The sequence below is a fragment of the Alligator mississippiensis genome, chromosome 2, assembly GCF_030867095.1.
Source record: "Alligator mississippiensis isolate rAllMis1 chromosome 2, rAllMis1, whole genome shotgun sequence".
NCBI lineage: Eukaryota > Metazoa > Chordata > Crocodylia > Alligatoridae > Alligator > Alligator mississippiensis.
In genome coordinates, this window is record NC_081825.1 from 287,533,174 (window position 1) to 287,552,508 (window position 19,335).

The following is a 19,335-nucleotide window of genomic DNA, read 5'->3' on the forward strand; positions in this document are numbered from 1 at the left end:
AAAATGGAGGGGGAAGCGTGCAAGTCAGGATACATTATTGCTTCATTAGAATTCCCTCCCAGGTTCCTGTACATTTTGGAATCAAGTGAAAACTCTCCTTGACAGGCTTCACTGAATTACTCAGCTGTATGTGTCCCATACCATTGCTTCCTTCCTTCTTTCCTGTGCAGTCTCTGGCCTTCTTTATTGCCCAGCTTCTTTCTCTTCTCCTTTCCTGTCTGTCCTCAAGCACGTGATAATTTCTTCTCCAGCTATACTTCAAAAAACCTCCCTGGCTTTCTTTGGAAACTGCCTGAAGACTCTGCTTAACACTTTGGTCTGAAAAGTATAATCCTCCTTCCTGCAATAAAACAAATTGCACTCTCACAGCCTCTCTAATGTCCTGTGTGCAACCATTCTTTATCTATGGTGACCTTGGTGGTCTAACACATACCACTGATGCTCAGACCTACATTGAAAAGTGAATGTGGAACTGGACAGGATTCCTGAAGGACCTCTGCAGCCTGGATAAATGGGTTCAAGCAGGTGGGCTTCATTTGGTTCTATAACTAAGTACAGACATTCAAAAAGCATGAGCCTGAATTGATTCAATCTTTGCAGGTTAGTTTAAACTGTGTACATTGAACTGATTTGCAAGTGAATATGCATTCATTTTTTATTCTGGAAATTCAGGCATATACCTGTAGTGGCTCAGGCTAGAAGCTGAGGGGGCTAGAGCAAGGCCTCCCTTTCCTTACACGGTGGCCAGGTTGGGGGAACTGGGTATGAGCTGAGGGAGGGGGTGTGGTAAGGCCCCTTCAGGCATGTGTATGATTGGGGAGGGGTTTAAACCCCCACCATGGCCTGCAGGGACCCCAGCCAAGGTGTGCCTGGAGGACGAAAGGGGGAGGAAAAAGCCCTTGCTAGGTTTTTGTGGGGAGAGAGGAATGTGGATAAACCCTAGGCTCCAGCCAGATGCTGGCCTATCATGGCCCCCTAAGGTGAAGGGGGGGGCAGGGAGGGGGTTTATTCCCCCCTCCTTCCCCTCTCTCTCCGGGACCCTAGCTGGGGTCTGCCTGCCTAGGGCAGAGCAGTCCCTGTCAGGCATTTCCCCCCTCCTGCCCTTCCTGCTCAAATAGCAGGTGGGGGGGGGGGGGCATGGCCAACCCCATTGGCAACCTGAAGCAAATGGGGGGGAGGGAGTGGGATTTAATCCCCCCTCCCTCCCTTGTCCCACCAGCATGGACTCCCACCAGGGTCTGTCTGGCTGGGGTGCAGTAGCTTCTGTCAGCCCCCTCCCCCCCTTCGCTGCTCCAGTGGCAGGGGCATGGCCAGATACCGACTAGCATGGTGAAGGGGGCAGGGAGGGGGTTATTTCCTCCCTCCTTCCCCTATCCCACCAGGGGACCGCAGCCAGGGTCTGCCAGCTGATGCCCTCGCCTCTCGCACCCAGCCAAGCAGACCTGGCTGGGGTTCTCTGTGGGGGAGAGGGAAGGGTGAGGGGAATAAACCACCTCCCTGTCCCCTTCATCTCAGGGGGCCATGCTGGCCAGTGTCTGTCCACACCCCCACCTGTGTTGCTGGACCGGGGAGGTGGGAGGGACCCTGACAGGACAGCATTCTCTGTCGTGGTGTCCTGGGGAGTGCAAGCCTCTTCCTGGTGGGAGAGGCTGTGCTGCTGCAGCCTACCAGGGGCAAGCAGTGGCAGTGCTAGGGCAGGTTTGGGGGGCTATGGCCACCCAAAAATTCAGCAAACACCTGTAGCCATCCTCTGAGCCCCGCTGCTGCCACTCACTCTGTGTACGCTGTGGCAGCTTTGTCTGCCCCACTCCTGTCCATTGTATAGACTCCTGCTGTCACTGGGAATAGGCTTGTGCTCCATAGGACATCATGACAGGGGCTGCTGCCCCATCAGGGTCCTTCCCACCTTGCTGGTCCAGCAGCAGGTGTGAGGGTGTGGCTGGACCCCAGCCAGCATGGCCCCCTGAGGTGAAAGGGGAAGGGAGGGGGTTTACACCCTCCCCTGTTTGCCCAGGGAACCCCAGCAGGGGTCTGTCTGGCTGGGTGCAAGCAGCAGAGGAGGTGGCCAGGGCTGGGAGACCCTGGCTGCGGTATCCTGGTGGGAGAGGAAAGGGAGCGGGGAATAAACTCCCTCCCTGCCCCTTCACCATGCTGGCTGGCATCTGGCCATGCCCCCACCCCTGCCACTGGAGCAGCAAGAGGGGGGTCCCTGATGAGCTGCTGCACCCCAGCCGGGCAGACCCCAGCTGGGGTCCATGTCAGTGGGACAGGGGAGGGGGAGATTAAATTCCACTCCTTCCCTCTGTTTGCTTCAAGCTGCTAATGGGGTTGGCCATGCTCCCCCGCTGCTTGAGTGGCTGGGTGGGTGGGGGGAGGAACGTCTGATGGGCTGCTCTGCCCCAGCCAGGCAGACCCCAGCTGGGGACCCCTGGGGGAGAGGGGAAGGAAGGAGGAATAAACCCCCTCCCTGCCCCTTTCACTTAAGGGGCCATGCTGGGCAGGCACCTGGCCACGCTCCTGCTCCTGTTCTGGTTAGAGAGAAGAAGAGCGGAGCTGGCCTTGGTCTCTGGAGCAGACAGCACAGCTCAGCCCAGGGCTGAAAAGCATGCTGGGATGCTGGGGGACTCTGATTAAACTTAAACCAGGAAGGGGTCTGGAACAGAAGTTCCATAAACCAGTTTGGCCCAAATCACTTAAGTCTTATACTACATTCATCCAGGTTTATCTTTAAATCTGCTTTGGCCATTTTGAAACTGGTTTATATGCACTGAACTTTTGTTCTGTTACAGGTTTAAACCAGTTTCTGATCACTTAAATTGGTTTATGTGTAACTTCTGTCCCTAGCTTAAATATGGCTCGAAGGAAGGCCTTCGATACGGTATCCCACCCCATACTGGTGAACAAGTTAAGAGGCTGTGACTTGGATGACTACACAGTCTGGTGGGTGGTGAATTGGTTGGAGGGTCGCACCCAGAGAGTCGTGGTAGATGGGTCAGTTTCGACCTGGAAGGGTGTGGGCAGTGGGGTCCCGCAGGGCTCGGTCCTTGGACCGATACTCTTCAATGTCTTCATCATCGACTTGGACGAGGGGGTGAAATGTACTCTGTCCAAGTTTGCAGATGACACAAAGCTATGGGGAGAAGTGGACACGCCGGAGGGCAGGGAACAGCTGCAAGCAGACCTGGACAGGTTGGAGAGGTGGGCAGAAAACAACAGAATCCAATTCAACAAGGAGAAATGCAAAGTGCTGCACCTAGGGAGGAAAAATGTCCAGCACACCTACAGCCTAGGGAATGACCTGCTGGGTGGCACAGAGGTGGAAAGGGATCTTGGAGTCCTAGTGGACTCCAAGATGAACATGAGCCGGCAGTGTGACGAAGCCATCAGAAAAGCCAATGGCACTTTATCGTGCATCAGCAGATGCATGACGAATAGGTCCAGGGAGGTGATACTTCCCCTCTATAGGGCGTTGGTCAGACTGCAGTTGGAGTACTGCGTGCAATTCTGGGCGCCGCACTTCAAGAAGGATGCGGATAACCTGGAGAGGGTCCAGAGAAGGGCCACTCGTATGGTTAAGGGCCTACAGACCAAGCCCTACGAGGAGAGACTAGAGAAACTGGGCCTTTTCAGCCTCCGCAAGAGAAGGTTGAGAGGCGACCTTGTGGCTGCCTATAAGTTCATCACGGGGGCACAGAAGGGAATTGGTGAGGATTTATTCACCAAGGCGCCCCCGGGGGTTCCAAGAAACAATGGCCACAAGCTAGCAGAGAGCAGATTTAGATTGGACATAAGGAAGAACTTCTTCACAGTTCGAGTGGCCAAGGTCTGGAACGGGCTCCCAAGGGAGGTGGTGCTCTGCCCTACCCTGGGGGTCTTCAAGAGGAGGTTAGATGAGTATCTAGCTGGGGTCATCTAGACCCAGCACTCTTTCCTGCTTATGCAGGGGGTCGGACTCGATGATCTATTGAGGTCCCTTCCGACCCTAACATCTATGAATCTATGTCGATCTAGCTTGCTCGTAGGTAAGGCCTACTATTGACTGGTTGGCTTATACTGTGAGATTTGGATCCAGTTCCAGAATTTTGGAATGTTTGCACCCTTGGTTTTTGTGTTCGGGATTGCAATATGTAAGTGTCATGCTGTATCTCATTATGTCCAAGGATGTTAAGAGCTAGAGTTCTGGTTAAGATGCATTTTTTCCTCAAACATTAATAGCATTTTTGTATACTGCATAATAAGCTTTTCAGTTGTCCTGTGATTCTTTGGAAACAAAAAACTACATGCAGTTGTGTCGGAGCTATGATTGTCATTGTAGATAGCTGATTTCTCTGAGTCTTTCAGAAGTTGATTTTTCTCCACTCTCCTAGAATAGAAATCTGCATTTGTGCATTTATATCGTCTTTAAAACTTTTGCTACACATGTATAAAATATCCATTTTTCTTTATTATTTGCCCCCATCCCCACTTTTTTTTTTGTTTTTTGCAGGCTTTAGGATCTATATCTATTTTGTTTGTCCTTACATGTTAGGAATGTCCACCTTACAGATGTTTGCTTTTCTAACCTTTTTTCCCTGACAGCTACTAGAGGCTGACAGATAGATAAATGTTAAAGAAAAAAAGACCCCCCAAATCCCTGATTCCAGTGAATCTTTCTCCCATCTTTTCCATAGACAGTTTTGAACATGCCCAGGTGCACTCTGACTTCATAGCACCCACTTCCAGGGCTTTCCAATTAATCTATTTATTAATTAAGTGCTTTATCTCTGGTGGCATATTCAAGAGATGTTTATCTTCTGTCTTTTCCCAAGTACTTTCAATTTTAATAGGATTTCCTTCAGCGATTCTGCTGACCTCCTGATTCCTGCAAAAATGTGAATTTGGAAAGTTCAGCAGTTTAATGTTAACTCATAGTGTACAAAACCCTCAAGATCACAGAACCTGTTAATTAAAAAGTTAAGTGAATGATGCACATGATTCAGAAGGCTTCTTGCATAAATGCAAATATTAATTATGGGAATGTGTAGTTGGGTGGGGGGGGTAGTTTGTAGAATTCAAATCCAGGTATAAAAAAAATCCCTTTTAACAGAAAGCCACTAAAAAACCAAAACCCAACAGCTTTTTAGCATAGGATTAAAGATGTTATCATATACTTTTTAAAAGGATTCTAACGTTGGCCAAGACACAGATGCTGTATTAGGTGGTACTGTGCTGTTCTGTAAGGAAAGGCCTTGAAACTCAGCAGACGTCTCCAGTGTTCATGTGGTCTCTCTCTCTTTACTTGAGCCCCTCTCCAAGGTCAGATGCTAGCATCATGCAGCTCATGCATTTTTATCTTTCATTCTTTTTGTGTCTCTCTTGTGTTATTTTTTTTCTTTTCCTTTGTCTTGCATTGTTGTTCCCTCTTTCTCTTTAAAACTAAACTTCTTGCATCTCCGCTGTTCTTCTTTCTCCCCTTCCTAGAGGCTTTCTGTCTCAGTTTTACTATTCCATCTAAAGCACTACTCATCTAATTTCAGAGTAGCATGCAAGTGTACCAGGCTGTCAGGGCTATTGCATATCTAGGTTGTAATGTCAGCACCTTAAATGAATGGCCAGTTTTAAGCTAACTGACCTGCCTGTTTGATATGAACTTTCTGTGGCATCAAGGTTATATTAAATCGTTATTTGTGTGAACTTGTTTAATTTGTAAGTGAATAAATGCATCTGAATGCATTGCAAGTGTGTTCGTTCCATTTCTAGACTTGCTCAGCAACCAGTGCGCTTCACCAAGATTGCCCATTTATCGACTAAAGAATTCATGAACTGTAAAAATATGCAGTTCGTGCTAAAAATGTGGGCATTGCATTTTTCCCATTTAAAATAGCTACATTTATGCAGCTGCTCTTAAACTTTGCAATTAATAGTTTGCGTTGCTTTAGTCTTTTCTGAATGGTGGTGGTGAAATTCTCCCTCTCCAGTTGACCATACTGTCCATGAGGCCAGAATCATATTTATCCCAAAGACAATGAACTTGGACTATAGCTCTGTCACGGTTTCCCGTTGTTATGGGTCAGTATACTTTTTCATGACTTCTGTGTTCCTCATTCCAATGTGGTATGTTCAGTGTTGCATGCCTCATTTGTTCATATTTGATGACACTCTTTTCAAAGTTGATATCTCTAGACGATAGGATGATGATCCTGGGTGAGCAAGGGAGGATTAGATGCAATGGGCTTCATCCTTGAGGCTGCCTCTGTAGTGCTCCTAGACCTTGCCTGTCACGGTCTTATATCCCTTCTGGACAGAGAACCATGCTTCTGATAGGCAGCAATACTGAACCTCTGTGTGGCAATGCGTATGTGACTGTTTTTAACTGTCAGTCATGCGAATCAGGACTTCAGATGTTAGATGGCATAATCCAGTGCTCTGATTTCAGTTGCGCTTTGTTTTTGCCACACACACTTTTCCCCAAAAAATCAGCCCCTCCCAAATTGGGGTACAAGTCCTAAGCAGGAAAGTTGATTTTGTGCCTGGAATAGAAGCACCCACTTTGATCCCTGTGCCACTGGGCAACAGCAGTGGCATTTCCATTCAGGCAGCTGAGAGTAAATTTACATAATGGCTCGTTGTTCTTCACTCCACAAGTATTAACAACAGTTCCCCCTTTTTAATGGTCTTGATGTTTCACTAATCAAGCTACCCTTTCTTTGAGTAGTTTTTGCTGTCTGCTAGCTGCTTCTAGTCTCTCTTCTCTTGTGTCACAGTCATTGGAGAGTCTTTAGCTCTTTTCACAATCACTGATCCACCCATTGAGACCAGTCTTCAGCAGCAGCTAGGTTTTCAGCTTTTAATTAAACAGGAAAGGGTTGGGGAATCAGCTGAAGATTAGGCTCTGTCCCTGCTCTATTCAGCAATAACACTGGAAAAATCTGCTTTCTTTCATTCTGCCTCCCCAAAAACAAAGTGTATGTCTTATTTGGGGGTTTATGGTATGTGAGGAAATACAGTAATCTTTATAGTCCTTGTCAGTGAAGAATTTTACCACCATGGAAAAGGCATAGAAAATGCTAGGGAGTCTTGAAAAAGGAGCAGTCTCTGAAAGGTTGCCAGTAAAGTCACAGGAGGTGGTGATGGTGGACTCTTCTGCCATTATTTTCCTGTCTTTATTATCCCTCCCACATGCAGCCTAAAGCAATATCTGTATCACGGCACTAACCTTGCAGCTGAGGATGTGGACCTTGTCTCATAAGACTGGTCGAGTCCTAATGGCACTAAATAAGAAAGATGCAGTACCATACTTTTCTGTGTTGGTCCAGAACTGTGTGCACGCACCCAGGATTAGCCATAAACCAAATTCCCCCTTGTGGCTTGTCCAGTGCTACTGAAGGATAGATTCTGCCCCCACCAGTGAATGCTTACATGGGCAGTTCCTACTGCTTTCTCCAAAGTCAGTTGTGTGATTAGGCAAACCAGCCTGATTAAGAATTACATTATCAGGCATGTAGCCTTTTTAAATATGGAGGGATGGCATGGGTGGAAGAGGGATGGCATGACTGGAAGAGGTAGTCACATGAATTATCATGAAGATCCAAATTTACCTGGTGGGGGGAAGGGTAAAGTGATTTATCCGAAATCTGGCATTTTGCTGTGCCCCAAGGCAGCTGTTGGAAACAAAGCACTAAAAAGGAGCTCCTCCCCCTCCCCCTCTCCCTCCATTTCTCTTGAAAGCCCACTTTCGCTGTAAAAATGAGCATGACCCTGGAGGTCAGTTAGTGTTAGAATCTGATCCATTATGGTGAGAGATTTCAGCATCCTCTGGCTCCAGAGTGGTGGACTTAAAAGGCTCACTTGACACGCACAGCTTTTCTGGGGGTGAAACCATCCTTATGTAGGGGATAGCATGCTGTTGATGGAGATAACTCACTGCTGAGGTCAGGAGCAAACCAATTTTCCCTTTATACCAGCATCTACTGGCATAATCTAATAATAGGTATAAGAGAGAAAAGAAAGTAGAGTTTATAGATGCATTTTGAAGACGGTGTACTTTTTAAAATTCATTTTAATCAAGTGATTTTGAAGTGGATTTTTTTTTTGCGTTGAGAAGGTTATTTTCTGAACACCTTGGTAATATGTCAAGGTTGAAGGAAGCACTCTAGCACACAAAGCTAGCTTCATGCAGCTTTTATAGGGAATCAGCCTTGAATCTGTCACCTATAATGCACTTTCTCTTTAGAAGCAGCTGTTTCATTTATTTTAAGGTTCGCTTATTTTCCAGGACTGTCTTTTCATATTCATATCAGCACCAAAGAGAAAATAAAGCAAAGCGTTGAAATCAGGAGGTTGCTTAGCAGGACGAACACGTTTGAATGATGTGATATCACCTTCCCTGAAGTCTCCTGTAATATTTACTAGAAAAGCTTGTAGCTTTTGTTCTTTGGAGAAATACGGGAACAGGTAGTGAGTGAGAATCAAGCTGCTTGGGGACCCATTACAACATCCAAACTATTCAGTATCAACACTTATTGACATGAGAAATGAAAAGAGGTGCTTACTTTTAAGCTTCATATAAATCTCATTGGTTTGGGCACAGGGCTGTTACATTTCTTATGGTGGAAGGGACTATATACCCACCTCCTCATTGTCCCTAGAGCAGAGATTGGACAGCAAGGTCTCCCACTTGGGGCTGCTTGGATCCCTTCCTGGGATCTGATTTCTACTCTGTTTTGTTCTGCCTTCACCTCAAATAAGTATCTTAGCCTATAACTAGATATTGCATTTGACCCAGTCCTGATTTGTCGAAGGGTTTTGACCTGGATCAAAACAGGAGCAGCACAGTCCTGTAAAACAGGTAGGCCTTTCAAGTTGCATTGCTGCTACTTCAGCAGTATGTGGACAGCCAGGTCATGCATGTTGGCTGCCTTGTTAGGGAAGGATCCATGCTAACCTTACAGTTGTGCACAATGATGTCCTGGGAAAAAGTGATAGCAGATTGATGGGACTTAAAGAGGGACAGCAGTCTTGTACATCTGTAGGGTTATGGGACAAAATGCTTTCTTTTAGGGCATATGCAACATCCATTTTTTCAGCCTTGATAGCACTATTTTCGTTTGATGTTTTATTTCAGTGTCAATTAAAATAGCTTCATTTCTAACTAGTATTAGTGGCATTTCTCATAGAGCTAATATAAATTTGAGTGGGGGTTGTTTGGTTTTCTGTTCCCATCTTAATGGGGTAAATCAACATTATTTGAATTAAGCATCATTATTTGAATACTATGTTTGTAAAACTGATGCTAGAAAGCCTGGAAAGTTTAGGTTTAAAGTTAACAAGTAATTGTTGGAAAGTAGGAGATCCTTATAGGTGATCTCCTACTCCTCTGGTGCTATATCTGAGGCCCCCTACACAGATTACTGGTATTGTATAATTAACTGGATAATTGCACAAATACCTTAAGACCAGCTATGTATTAAAGTACTTACCACACAATGAAAAGGTCCAACCAGCTGTGAAGTGAGACCTTGAAAATGTGTACTAACTTTAGAGCTGGTTGCTATTAAGCGTTAATATGCATGTGTTGCAGGGTCTCCCCTGCAGCTGGGAGCCCTGTCGGCTGTCAGGTCTCCCAGCCACAGGGGTGCACCATTCCCATCGTGAAACCCCGAAGTCTGGAGGAACATGGCTGCCACAATCCCTAAGGCTCAGGGGTATATCCCGCAGTCCTGTGGGTGCATGGGGCAACTGAGGGTGCTCCCAGCTGTGGGAGCTTGCTTCTTGCTGGTGCAGGGCGGATCCCAGGCTCCCCCTGCACCAGCAATAAGGCACAATTCCACAATTGTGCCTCCTACTATGCATGTGTGGCATAGTAGGATGCACAATTTTGTGGATCAAGCATTAGAAACCATTGCACCTTTACCTGAACGTGTAATGGGGGCTTGAGTCAAATACATTAAGTACATACACGTGCTGTGTTTGGAATGGCACATGTTCTGGAGGGTTGGTTAGGTAGACTGGAGTATCTCTGATGATGGCAGGGTTGATATATGAGACCCTATGCTTTCTGTATTGTATATTGGCAGCTAAAAAGAGAGGTGATTGCTTATGTTCAATGGTGTTTTGAAGTGGAGGAGTCTCATGTTTGGCACCCTCTGTATAACAAGGCACTGGGAGCAAGTCCTCAACTGGTATAAATTGTTGTGCTCCATTGGCTTCAGTTTGCTGCAGCTTAAGAACTGCTGCCTAGTGCACAACTGAATAGTGAGGTCTCGGGTATCTCAGGGGTTTTTGATACTTGGGTTAGGACATAACACTATGATTCCACTTGTAATCTAAATGCTTCATGGTGGTTGCTCAGATTCACTGGTGGAATATGCCTTTTCTCTAAGTTTGAATCCTCTAGAAAGTGGATCAGTGGAAGTATGGGGCCTGATTCACTATTGTTCTGTCCCTGTGTACTGTGTACCAGTGCAAAAAAGATGCACAACTCTGCTTTGCTAGCATTTTACCATTCTGCATAGGTATAAATGGTATTTGTGGTGTAGATCATTTGGCAGCATTTCCCCCTCAGTTTGAAAAGACCTAAATTATTATAGGTGGAATAGATTCTTGGGTAGCATTTTACTTTCCTTATTTGCTCCAGAACTTTGGTTCCCTGTATTTTCAGACTAAGACTAGGATTTTCAAGGACTTTATTAGGTTCAGGTGCCCAGCAACAACTGATGTTCATTGGGATTTGGGCAGCCAGCTTCCTTAGGCTCCTTTAAAAACTTCAAGCTATGCATTTCAGCCATATACAAAATACATTCCACCTCTTAGACAATCACATGAAAAAGCCAAACATTTATAGCCTTAGAAACTGTTTTAGCAAGTTAGTTTCGAGGTTTTGGGCTTCTGAATGCTTGCTTTCTTTCTTTCCTTCCTTCCTTCCTCCTCTGCCTTAAACTCCCACCCGCCTTAAACTCCCACCCACCTTAAACTCAAAAGTAGAAATAGTTGTGCAGTGATAACAAACTTTAAGTCAAGCAGTGAAATGCTTAGCAATGAGTTATGAGTGTGAAAAGCATCTGGCCATGTGGGTTACGGTAGTACTTTTGTAATAAATTAATTGGACTTAAACGTGTCAATTAGCAGGAGGGAAATTGAAAACTCTTAGGGCTTCCCAATCCTGGTTTAGCTGCCTTTTTTTTTTTTTTTTGTTTATTCAAGTAGCTGTTAAAAATGGACTAAGAGATCCTTAGGTCAAAACTCCAATGGACATTAAGATCCTGATCGGTGGAAATCTAGAACCTGATTCACTGTTCCTGATTTAGAAAAAGGTCTTACTACTATCTCTTTTTCTGATTTTATGCCCACTGTTGATCATACGGGAAAATCAGGTACCCAGCTATCTAAATGGAATTAGCATCTACAATTACTGAAGGTGAAAAAGTGGATATTTTAAAAATTAATTCATTTCATGCGCAAGAAGCCATTTCTGAAAATCTGGCCTGAATTTATCAAGACGATATTTTGAATCATGTCACTGTTACAAATGTTCAAGTTTTGGGGGAGGCAGGAAGGGAGAGGGGGAAGCTTGCAAGGGATGCTGAGCAATTATTTACTGTAGCTGTGAGAACTAAAATTGTTGCTTTCCTTGTAACGACTTTCAGGTGAAAGTGATGGTGAGAATTTGTCCTTCTCATGGAACTCATGACACATCCGAATCCATGTCCTTTCTAAAGGTAGACCCTCGAAAAAAGCAAATCACACTTTATGATCCATCTACAAGTGGACCCTCCAACTTGGGTCACAGGAGAGGTGTTGTTGCTGTCCCAAAGATGTTTGCCTTTGATGCAGTGTTCCCTCAGGATGCTTCACAGGTACTGAAAATTAGCACATGAACCTAACAACTCTTCCTGCTGCCTTGTTGTTTTAATGTTGTCAGTGTTCTTTACCCACTTCTACAGGATTTTATTTGAACAAGTTGATTTTTATCTCTGGGAAAACAGATAATTTAGTAGGTGATGGGTAAATGTTGTATTGTATGCGGTTAGCCTGGATGTGAAGTTAAATGTTTGTGCAGAAAAATTTGCTGATTGAATACCTTCCCTGTACTTTTTGGTGTTCTTGAAAGGGCTGCAGCTAATTTGGAATTCACATTTCCACCTGATTTATGTAGTAATTCTTGTACCATCTGCAGAGTTACTCCATTGACTTCTCTTAGATTTGAGCACATACCCAAATGTAAACATTTAGTGCTGAATAGGAACAGATTCACTCATGTGCCATAAATTAAGCCCATAGTAAGTGCTTTGTTCAGTTGAGACAATGGCTACGTCTAATCCTAAAGATCGCTGCTACTGAAAGGGATCATGGAACCTTTGTATGTTTGGTTTCCTGCTTCAGTTTATTTGAGTTGTGTATTTGCATATTTCCTGAGTAGTCAGATTCATTGTATTAATGATGGCTGTGCCCTTCTCCTAGCCCTGTAGAATAGCAGTTGCAGAGTTGAAACAGAACATGTACCCAGAAGTCATGTACAGAAGGAAAGGGGAATTTTGGGCCTGAGTTGGGTGGTCCACAGTACAACGTCAGCAAACATGAAGCCCATGATGAACATAATATGGGAGAAAGAAATATAGGAACTTTGCAAGAGAATTAAAAAACTGATCATGGAGAGCAATAGTTCAATCTATAAGAAAACTCAACTTCAGGACATTTCAAAACAATTCATATAAAAGCTGAGCAAAAAAGAGAAATTTCATCCAAAAAACCTTTTTCTACCCTCCCTGTGTGGGGGAAGTTGGAATAATAGAATCATAGACAATTCAGGTTGGAAGGGACCTCAGGAGGTCATCTGGTCCAACCCCCTGCTGAAAGCAGGACCATCCCTTACTAGATATTCCCAGCCAAGGCTTTCTCTAGCTGGGCCTTAAAAACATGGAGATTCCATCATCTCTCTACGTAACCTGTTCCAGTGCTTCGCCACCCTCCTAGTGATTTAATAGCAACCCCCAGCTTGGTGTCATCTGTGAACTTGCTGAGTGTGTAATCCATCCCATCTTCCAGACTGTTATTGAAGATATTGAACAAAACCGGCCCCAGGACTGACCTGTGGGGCACTCCACTTGATACTAGCTGCCAGTTAGACCTTGAGCCATTGATTAAGTTTTTCCTAATATCTAACCTAAACTTCCCTTGCTGCAACTGGAGACCGTTGCACCTTGTTCTGTCATCTGCCACCTCTGAGAATAGTCCAGCTCCATCCTCTTTGGAAGCACCCTTCAGATAGTTAAAAGCTGCTATTAAATCCCCTCTCAGTCTTCTATTCTGCAGATAATAAACCCAGTTCCCTCAGCCTGTCCTCAGGAATCATGTGCCCAACACCCAAGCCTTTTTTGTTGCTCTCTGCTGGACTCTCTCCAACTTGTCCTCATCCTTTCTGTAGTGGGGCCCCAAACTGACCACAGTACTCCAGTTGTGGCCTCACCACTGTAGAACAGAACAGAATAATAACTTCCTTCGATCTGCTGGCAGTGCTCCTACTAAAGTAGACCCCTGGGGCATTCCGCTTGATACCAGCTGTCAGCTAGACATTGAGCCATTGATTGCTGCCCATTGAGCCTGACAATTCAGCCAGCTTTCTGTCCACCTTGCAGTCCATTCATCCAACCCATACCTCCTCAGCTTGCTTGTAAGAATACTGTGAGAGACAGTATCAAAAGCCTTGCTAAAGTCAAAATATATTATATCCACTGCTTCCCCCACATCCAGAGAGATAGTTATCTCATCTTAGAAGGCAGTGAGGTTGGTCAGTCATGACTTGCCCTTGGTTAATCTATGGTGACTGTTCCTAATCACCACCTTCTTCTCCAAGTGCTTAGAAATGGATTCTTTGAGGACCTGCTCCATGATTTTTCCAGGGAATGTGGTGAGGCTGACTGGTCTGTAGTTCCCTGGATCCTTCTTCTTCCCTTTCTTAAAGATGGGCCCTATATTTGCCCTTTTCCAATTGTCTGGAACTCTCCTGATCGCCACAAGTTTTCAAAGATAATGGTCAGTGGCTCTGAAATCACATCAATCAACTCCCTCAACACCCTTGGATGCATTGTATCCATCCCCATGGACTTGTACTTGTCCATTTTTTCTAAATAGTCCCTAACCTGTTCAAATGGGATAAGTTTAAACTGAATAAATGAATATGCATGTTGTAGTCTGGATCTGGCAGGGGCAGAGAACATGGTATAAGCAGCTGCACAAGTAGGTGCACATGGCAACTGCAAGGGCTAAGTGTTACCATACAGCCAATAATCTCTGTACTGAATAGTGCCATAATCAATGTAGGTATCCGTGCACAGCAGCTATTGATAGGGGTGCATCGATTTAAAAAGAGAAGTTTTTGTCTAATACTGATGGCCGATTTATTAACCAGGCATATTGGCTGATACTGATCTGATAGCTAATATGCAGCCTGGCAGCTTGGAGAGTAGCATTGGACTGGTAAGTCTGGGGGGGAAGGGGTGTGGGGAAGGGAAGGGATATGAGGGGCACAGAACAAAGCCCCCACAGGTGAGGGAGGGAATGGGGATGAGATGGGGCAGGCACAGGCTGGGCTGGGGTGCAGGACGGAGCTGCGGGAATGTTGTGAGGGAGGCAGGGAGGGGGGCCAGCTCCTGCTGCTGCTCTTACCCCTGAGGGAGTCATGGGGGGGGCACGTGCTCCCCAGATTTGTGTGCAAGGCATGGGTGGGCTGCCCACTGTGGGCTTGGGGCCATGGGCTGTGCTGGCCTCTTTCTGGTGTGGGGGTTGGGCCAGGGCTGTGAGTGGGGCAGGGTGGGTGTGGCGGTGCTGGGAGGGGGGGGATACTGTGAATTTTTGGGTGGCTGTAGCCCACCCTGAACCCCCCACTCCCAGTGCCACCACCTGCCCTGCCCCCACCCATCCCAAGCGTAGCCCCAGCCCAGCGTCCCCTCTGGGAAGAGGCCAGTGCAGCCCCTGGCCCTGATCCCACAGTGGGCAGCCCACCCTCACCCCACACACATCTGGGGGGCATATGCCCCCCCCCATGCCTCCCTTGGTGTGAACAGCAGCAGGGGCCGATCCTCCTCCCCACCTCCCAGACAAGCCGCCCTCAGCTCTGTCCCACACCCCACCCCATACTGGCTGGGTAGCGCCTGCCCCTGCCCCAATCCCATTCCCTCCCTCACCATGGGGGCCTTAATCTGCCCCCACCCGATGCCCTATCCTTCCTATAAACTTACTGGCTGAGTGCTGCTCTCCAAGCTGCCTGGCTGGATTCCTGGCCACGTGCATGGAAGCTGTGTGCATGCATGCGGTATTTATTGGTGACATTATCGGGTATACAGGCCAAGAAAACCAATTGCCAATAATGTCAATTTTCCTTTTATCTGTGCTGATCTGATATGGACCGATATATCAATGCACCTCTATCTATTAATGTTTTGGGGAATGCCGTGTGCAGAGAGAGAGATCCTGGCCTTTTTGAGGTCAGTAGCAAAATTCCTATGGACTTCAAAGGAACCAGGATGTCACCCTGATCTCTATCCATTCTTTTTATACCTTGTCACAGAGGGCCTCTGAAGTGACATCTTTGCAGCGTTTCCCCTGAGCTACAATTAGTGGCCAGATTCCACCCATGTTGTCATTGCCAAAGACAGGGTTGTTAACACTGATCACCAGTATATGACCTTGGAGTTATAATGTCACTGTAGCCTTATGGTTACACTGCCAGTTGTCTTACAGTTACATTGCCAATATATATATATATATATATATATATATATATATATATATATCATGTGGTATATTTCAGACTGTTATAGGCATTGATAAACTGGTAATAGTGCACTTAAATAATTTAGCCAATTCTTTTCAGCAATAGATGACATTGTTTCCATAGTAAAGGAAAATGTGATACTTAAAAATTCTTATTCAGGGTTCTTTGATGCATTTTCTTCAGTATGAATGTCTTTTTAATTTCTACAAGCACTCTTGAGTAGCTTCATTTCGTGAAGCGGTTACTATTACTGAAAACTCTTGGCTAAGCTATTATACCAGCAGGAAGCTTTGCTGGATTGCATTCAGCGTGCTACATTAGTCATAGAATCGATATTCCGAGGGAGTTGGTTTAATAGAACTGAAAACTATTTTTGGCTGTTGTAACAGATTTTATTTTAAAAAAAGGAGCATAGTTACTAAAATAATAGAAATAATGTCATAAAATGGGCAAAAATGTTGTTCCTCAAAAATATTGAGTCATTCTTTTCATGTAGCAGAGAAATATAGAGCATAGCAATGTACGCATAACTTATTTGTCTCCAATCTTTTTTTCAGGCTGAGGTATGCTCTGGAACAGTAGCAGAAGTAATCCAGTCTGTTGTGAATGGTGCAGATGGTTGCATATTTTGCTTTGGTCATGTCAAGCTTGGTGAGCTCCCAAATTCGTTACAGTTAATTACTATGTCAGCCTGGTAATTACATGCTGTCAGCTCCTGGAACAATAAACCTGGAGTATATGAATAGATTAGAATTTCTTTTTAATTAGCTTTGCAAACTTATTATGGTTTATTTCTATACAGGGACCCTAAGTTTTAATTTGAAAAGGTAAAATGTAACATCAGATTAGCTTATTCAGGAACAAGCTTTTATAGGTGTATTGTGATGAAAATCAAAAGATCAGAGATGCCTTTAAAAATTAATTTGCTTTGGGTCTGAGTTACAAAAATGGCAAAATTAATTGAATAAATACTGACTGCTTAATAATTAAATATTTACAAAGTATTTTTGCATCTGTTACCTCCAGTTATCTGTATATCACACGGTATTATGTATAATGGAAACTGGCAACTGCATAAGGAGAAACTGTTTTGTACATGAAAGATGAGTTAAGCTCACATTTGTCGTTCCTTTATAGGTAAATCTTACACTATGATTGGGAAAGATAACTCCACACAAAGCCTTGGTGTCATTCCCTGTGCGATTTCTTGGCTCTTCAAGTTAATCAACGAGCGTAAAGAAAAAACTGGGACTCGCTTCTCTATTAGAGTGTCTGCTGTGGAGATCAGTGGCAAAGATGAAACCCTTAAAGATTTGCTAGCTGAAGTAGCCACCGGCAGCCTGCAGGATGGCCAGTCTCCAGGGGTTTATCTGAGAGAGGATCCGATATGTGGAACCCAGGTATAGAGGATGTCCCTCCATAGGCTTCTGAGCTTGACTTTTTTTCTGCTTTTATTTGACAACAATTATGACAATGTTTAAGATGGTAAAACAATTTATTGCCTTTAATTTATAATCCCCACTCCCATGGTGTACATATTTGTTTCGCTTATCGCCCTAGAGACTTAGTCTGTTCAGAAAAAAAAACCCAAACATTTGCCCGTTCTAATTAGTCATTTCCTTGTTTATATTCGAGCTTCAAAACCAAAGTGAGCTAAGGGCCCCAACAGCAGAAAAAGCTGCCTTTTTCCTTGATGCTGCAATTGCTGCCAGAAGTACCAGCAAACCTGAATGTGATGAAGAAGACAGGAGGAATTCACATATGCTGTTCACGTTTCACATATATCAGTATCGCATGGAGAAGAGTGGCAAAGGAGGAAGTATGATCATGCTCTCTAAATTCAATTTTTTAAATATTACTTTTTTTTTTAAATTTAGATTAAAAAACAATATGCAATAAATCCCTAGCCCCACTAAAGACCCCAAGACAAAACTCCAAGCCAATCACGAGCTGCCATTAAGTGTGGTTGTTGTGATTAATATCTGCTTTATGAGATTTGCATGTAGCCTGGCATAAATGTTTAATTCAGGCATCACCCCATGCAGCATTCATTATTTCTGTCATTTAAGTAAATTTTGAATAGCTGATCTGGTTTGAGTCCATACGCTCACAGCGCATAAATGTTGTCCTTGTTGTTTCTAGTGTCAGGAGGACGTAGTCGCTTGCATCTTATTGATCTAGGAAGCTGTGAAAAAGTGCTGAGCAAGAGTCGAGATGGAGGAGGTTCTCTGTGCCTGTCTCTTTCTGCCCTAGGCAATGTAATTTTGGCCTTAATTAATGGTGCTAAACATGTGCCATATAAGTAAGTGAATTATTTTGCATATCACCTTAAATGTATTAGCCAGTGTTATATTTAAAATGAATTGTACCAAGGGCTTGCTGGTGTCTTACAGTGAACTTAAAAGAAGTTTTGCCATTCCTTTATATAGGTGAAAAAACTGACCTCAAGTTATGACCAAGTTAAAAATGGATCCCATACTATTGCAGAAATAGTTTCATATATATTTTTTATTTTACAACTTTGAAAAATTTCAGCCAGTTGGTCAAAAACCAGAGAAACAGAAATCAAAATAGTCCCTTCTTTTTTTTTTAAGGATGGAAATTGTGTTGAGATTTCAGAATGTGTCGTTTAGATTTCTTTATATACTGAGAAGTGCTTCAAAATTCAAATATGTCCTTTTTAGCATTTTATACCCATTTACCTTTCCTATACGAAAAATAAGCACCTTCCTCTTTTTCCATTGTGGAAAAGTACGTGTTCACTGGACAGAAGTGAGTATTGATGTCTGCTTTATAAAGTGTGCTCGATTGTACTATCATGTCAAGAGAGCGCACACCTGTAGGGGGCCCTGGCTAGCTACAGCTTGCCCACCATAGGCACAACCAGCAGATTTTGGCTTTCAGTGCTTAAATTTAATTGCAGCTCACTATGAAGAGCTGTAACTTAGTGCTTCATTTATCAATTATGTCATTTCACATATTTATCCAGCGCTGAGTCTGAAATAGGTGCTCCTTCATTTTATATTAGGTAAAAAAAAAAATAGGTGTTTTCTTCAGGCTAGTAGAGTGAATGCAATAGAATAGCAAATAGCCTGTCTGTAGGATTGTGCTCTCTTCTCAATTAGTGCAGTTGAGATTGAGTCTGGACTTGGAAGCAAGTCTGATACTCAAGCCATCAGGTGCAAAGTCGCTTCTCAGGAACAATTTGCAGAAGCTTTAAGGGTGTTTTAAGTTATACTGGTTGGTTATAGCCCCCGAGAGGCTGTCCGGGCAATGGTGGATGTCAGGACATGGCAACTCCTCAGCTGTATTGCTTTTAGCCAAGGACTCTGCTGGCTGTATACCAACCAGTGGTTCTCTCTTACTGAGGAAACCCTTGGGCAGCCAGTTAAGCACATGTTCCACCTGGTTTCTGCTCTTGCAGCAGTGCGAGAGGCGGAAGAAGAGATAGGGTCTTGACCTTAACACATATATAAAAACTACAGCAAACATCGCTCTGTACACCCTGTGGTAGTATGTAACCTTATATTCACATACACAAACGTATAGCAGGCTATAAAGCACATGTGAGTGGCCACAGAAAG

General features: G+C 44.4%; 1 protein-coding gene across 3 annotated transcripts in view; it reads left to right on the plus strand.

The window, feature by feature from the left end:
* The window catches only part of KIF26A (kinesin family member 26A), a 142,075-nt gene that overhangs the window by 105,213 nt on the left and 17,527 nt on the right, over positions 1-19,335 (plus strand). For all 3 annotated transcript variants that reach the window (XM_059723278.1, XM_059723279.1, XM_059723281.1), the window contains 5 exons: positions 11,625-11,834; positions 16,309-16,402; positions 16,889-17,151; positions 17,387-17,570; positions 17,894-18,053. In XM_059723278.1, coding sequence (XP_059579261.1) covers positions 11,625-11,834; positions 16,309-16,402; positions 16,889-17,151; positions 17,387-17,570; positions 17,894-18,053 — 911 coding nt within the window. The remainder of the gene's footprint in view (positions 1-11,624; positions 11,835-16,308; positions 16,403-16,888; positions 17,152-17,386; positions 17,571-17,893; positions 18,054-19,335) is intronic.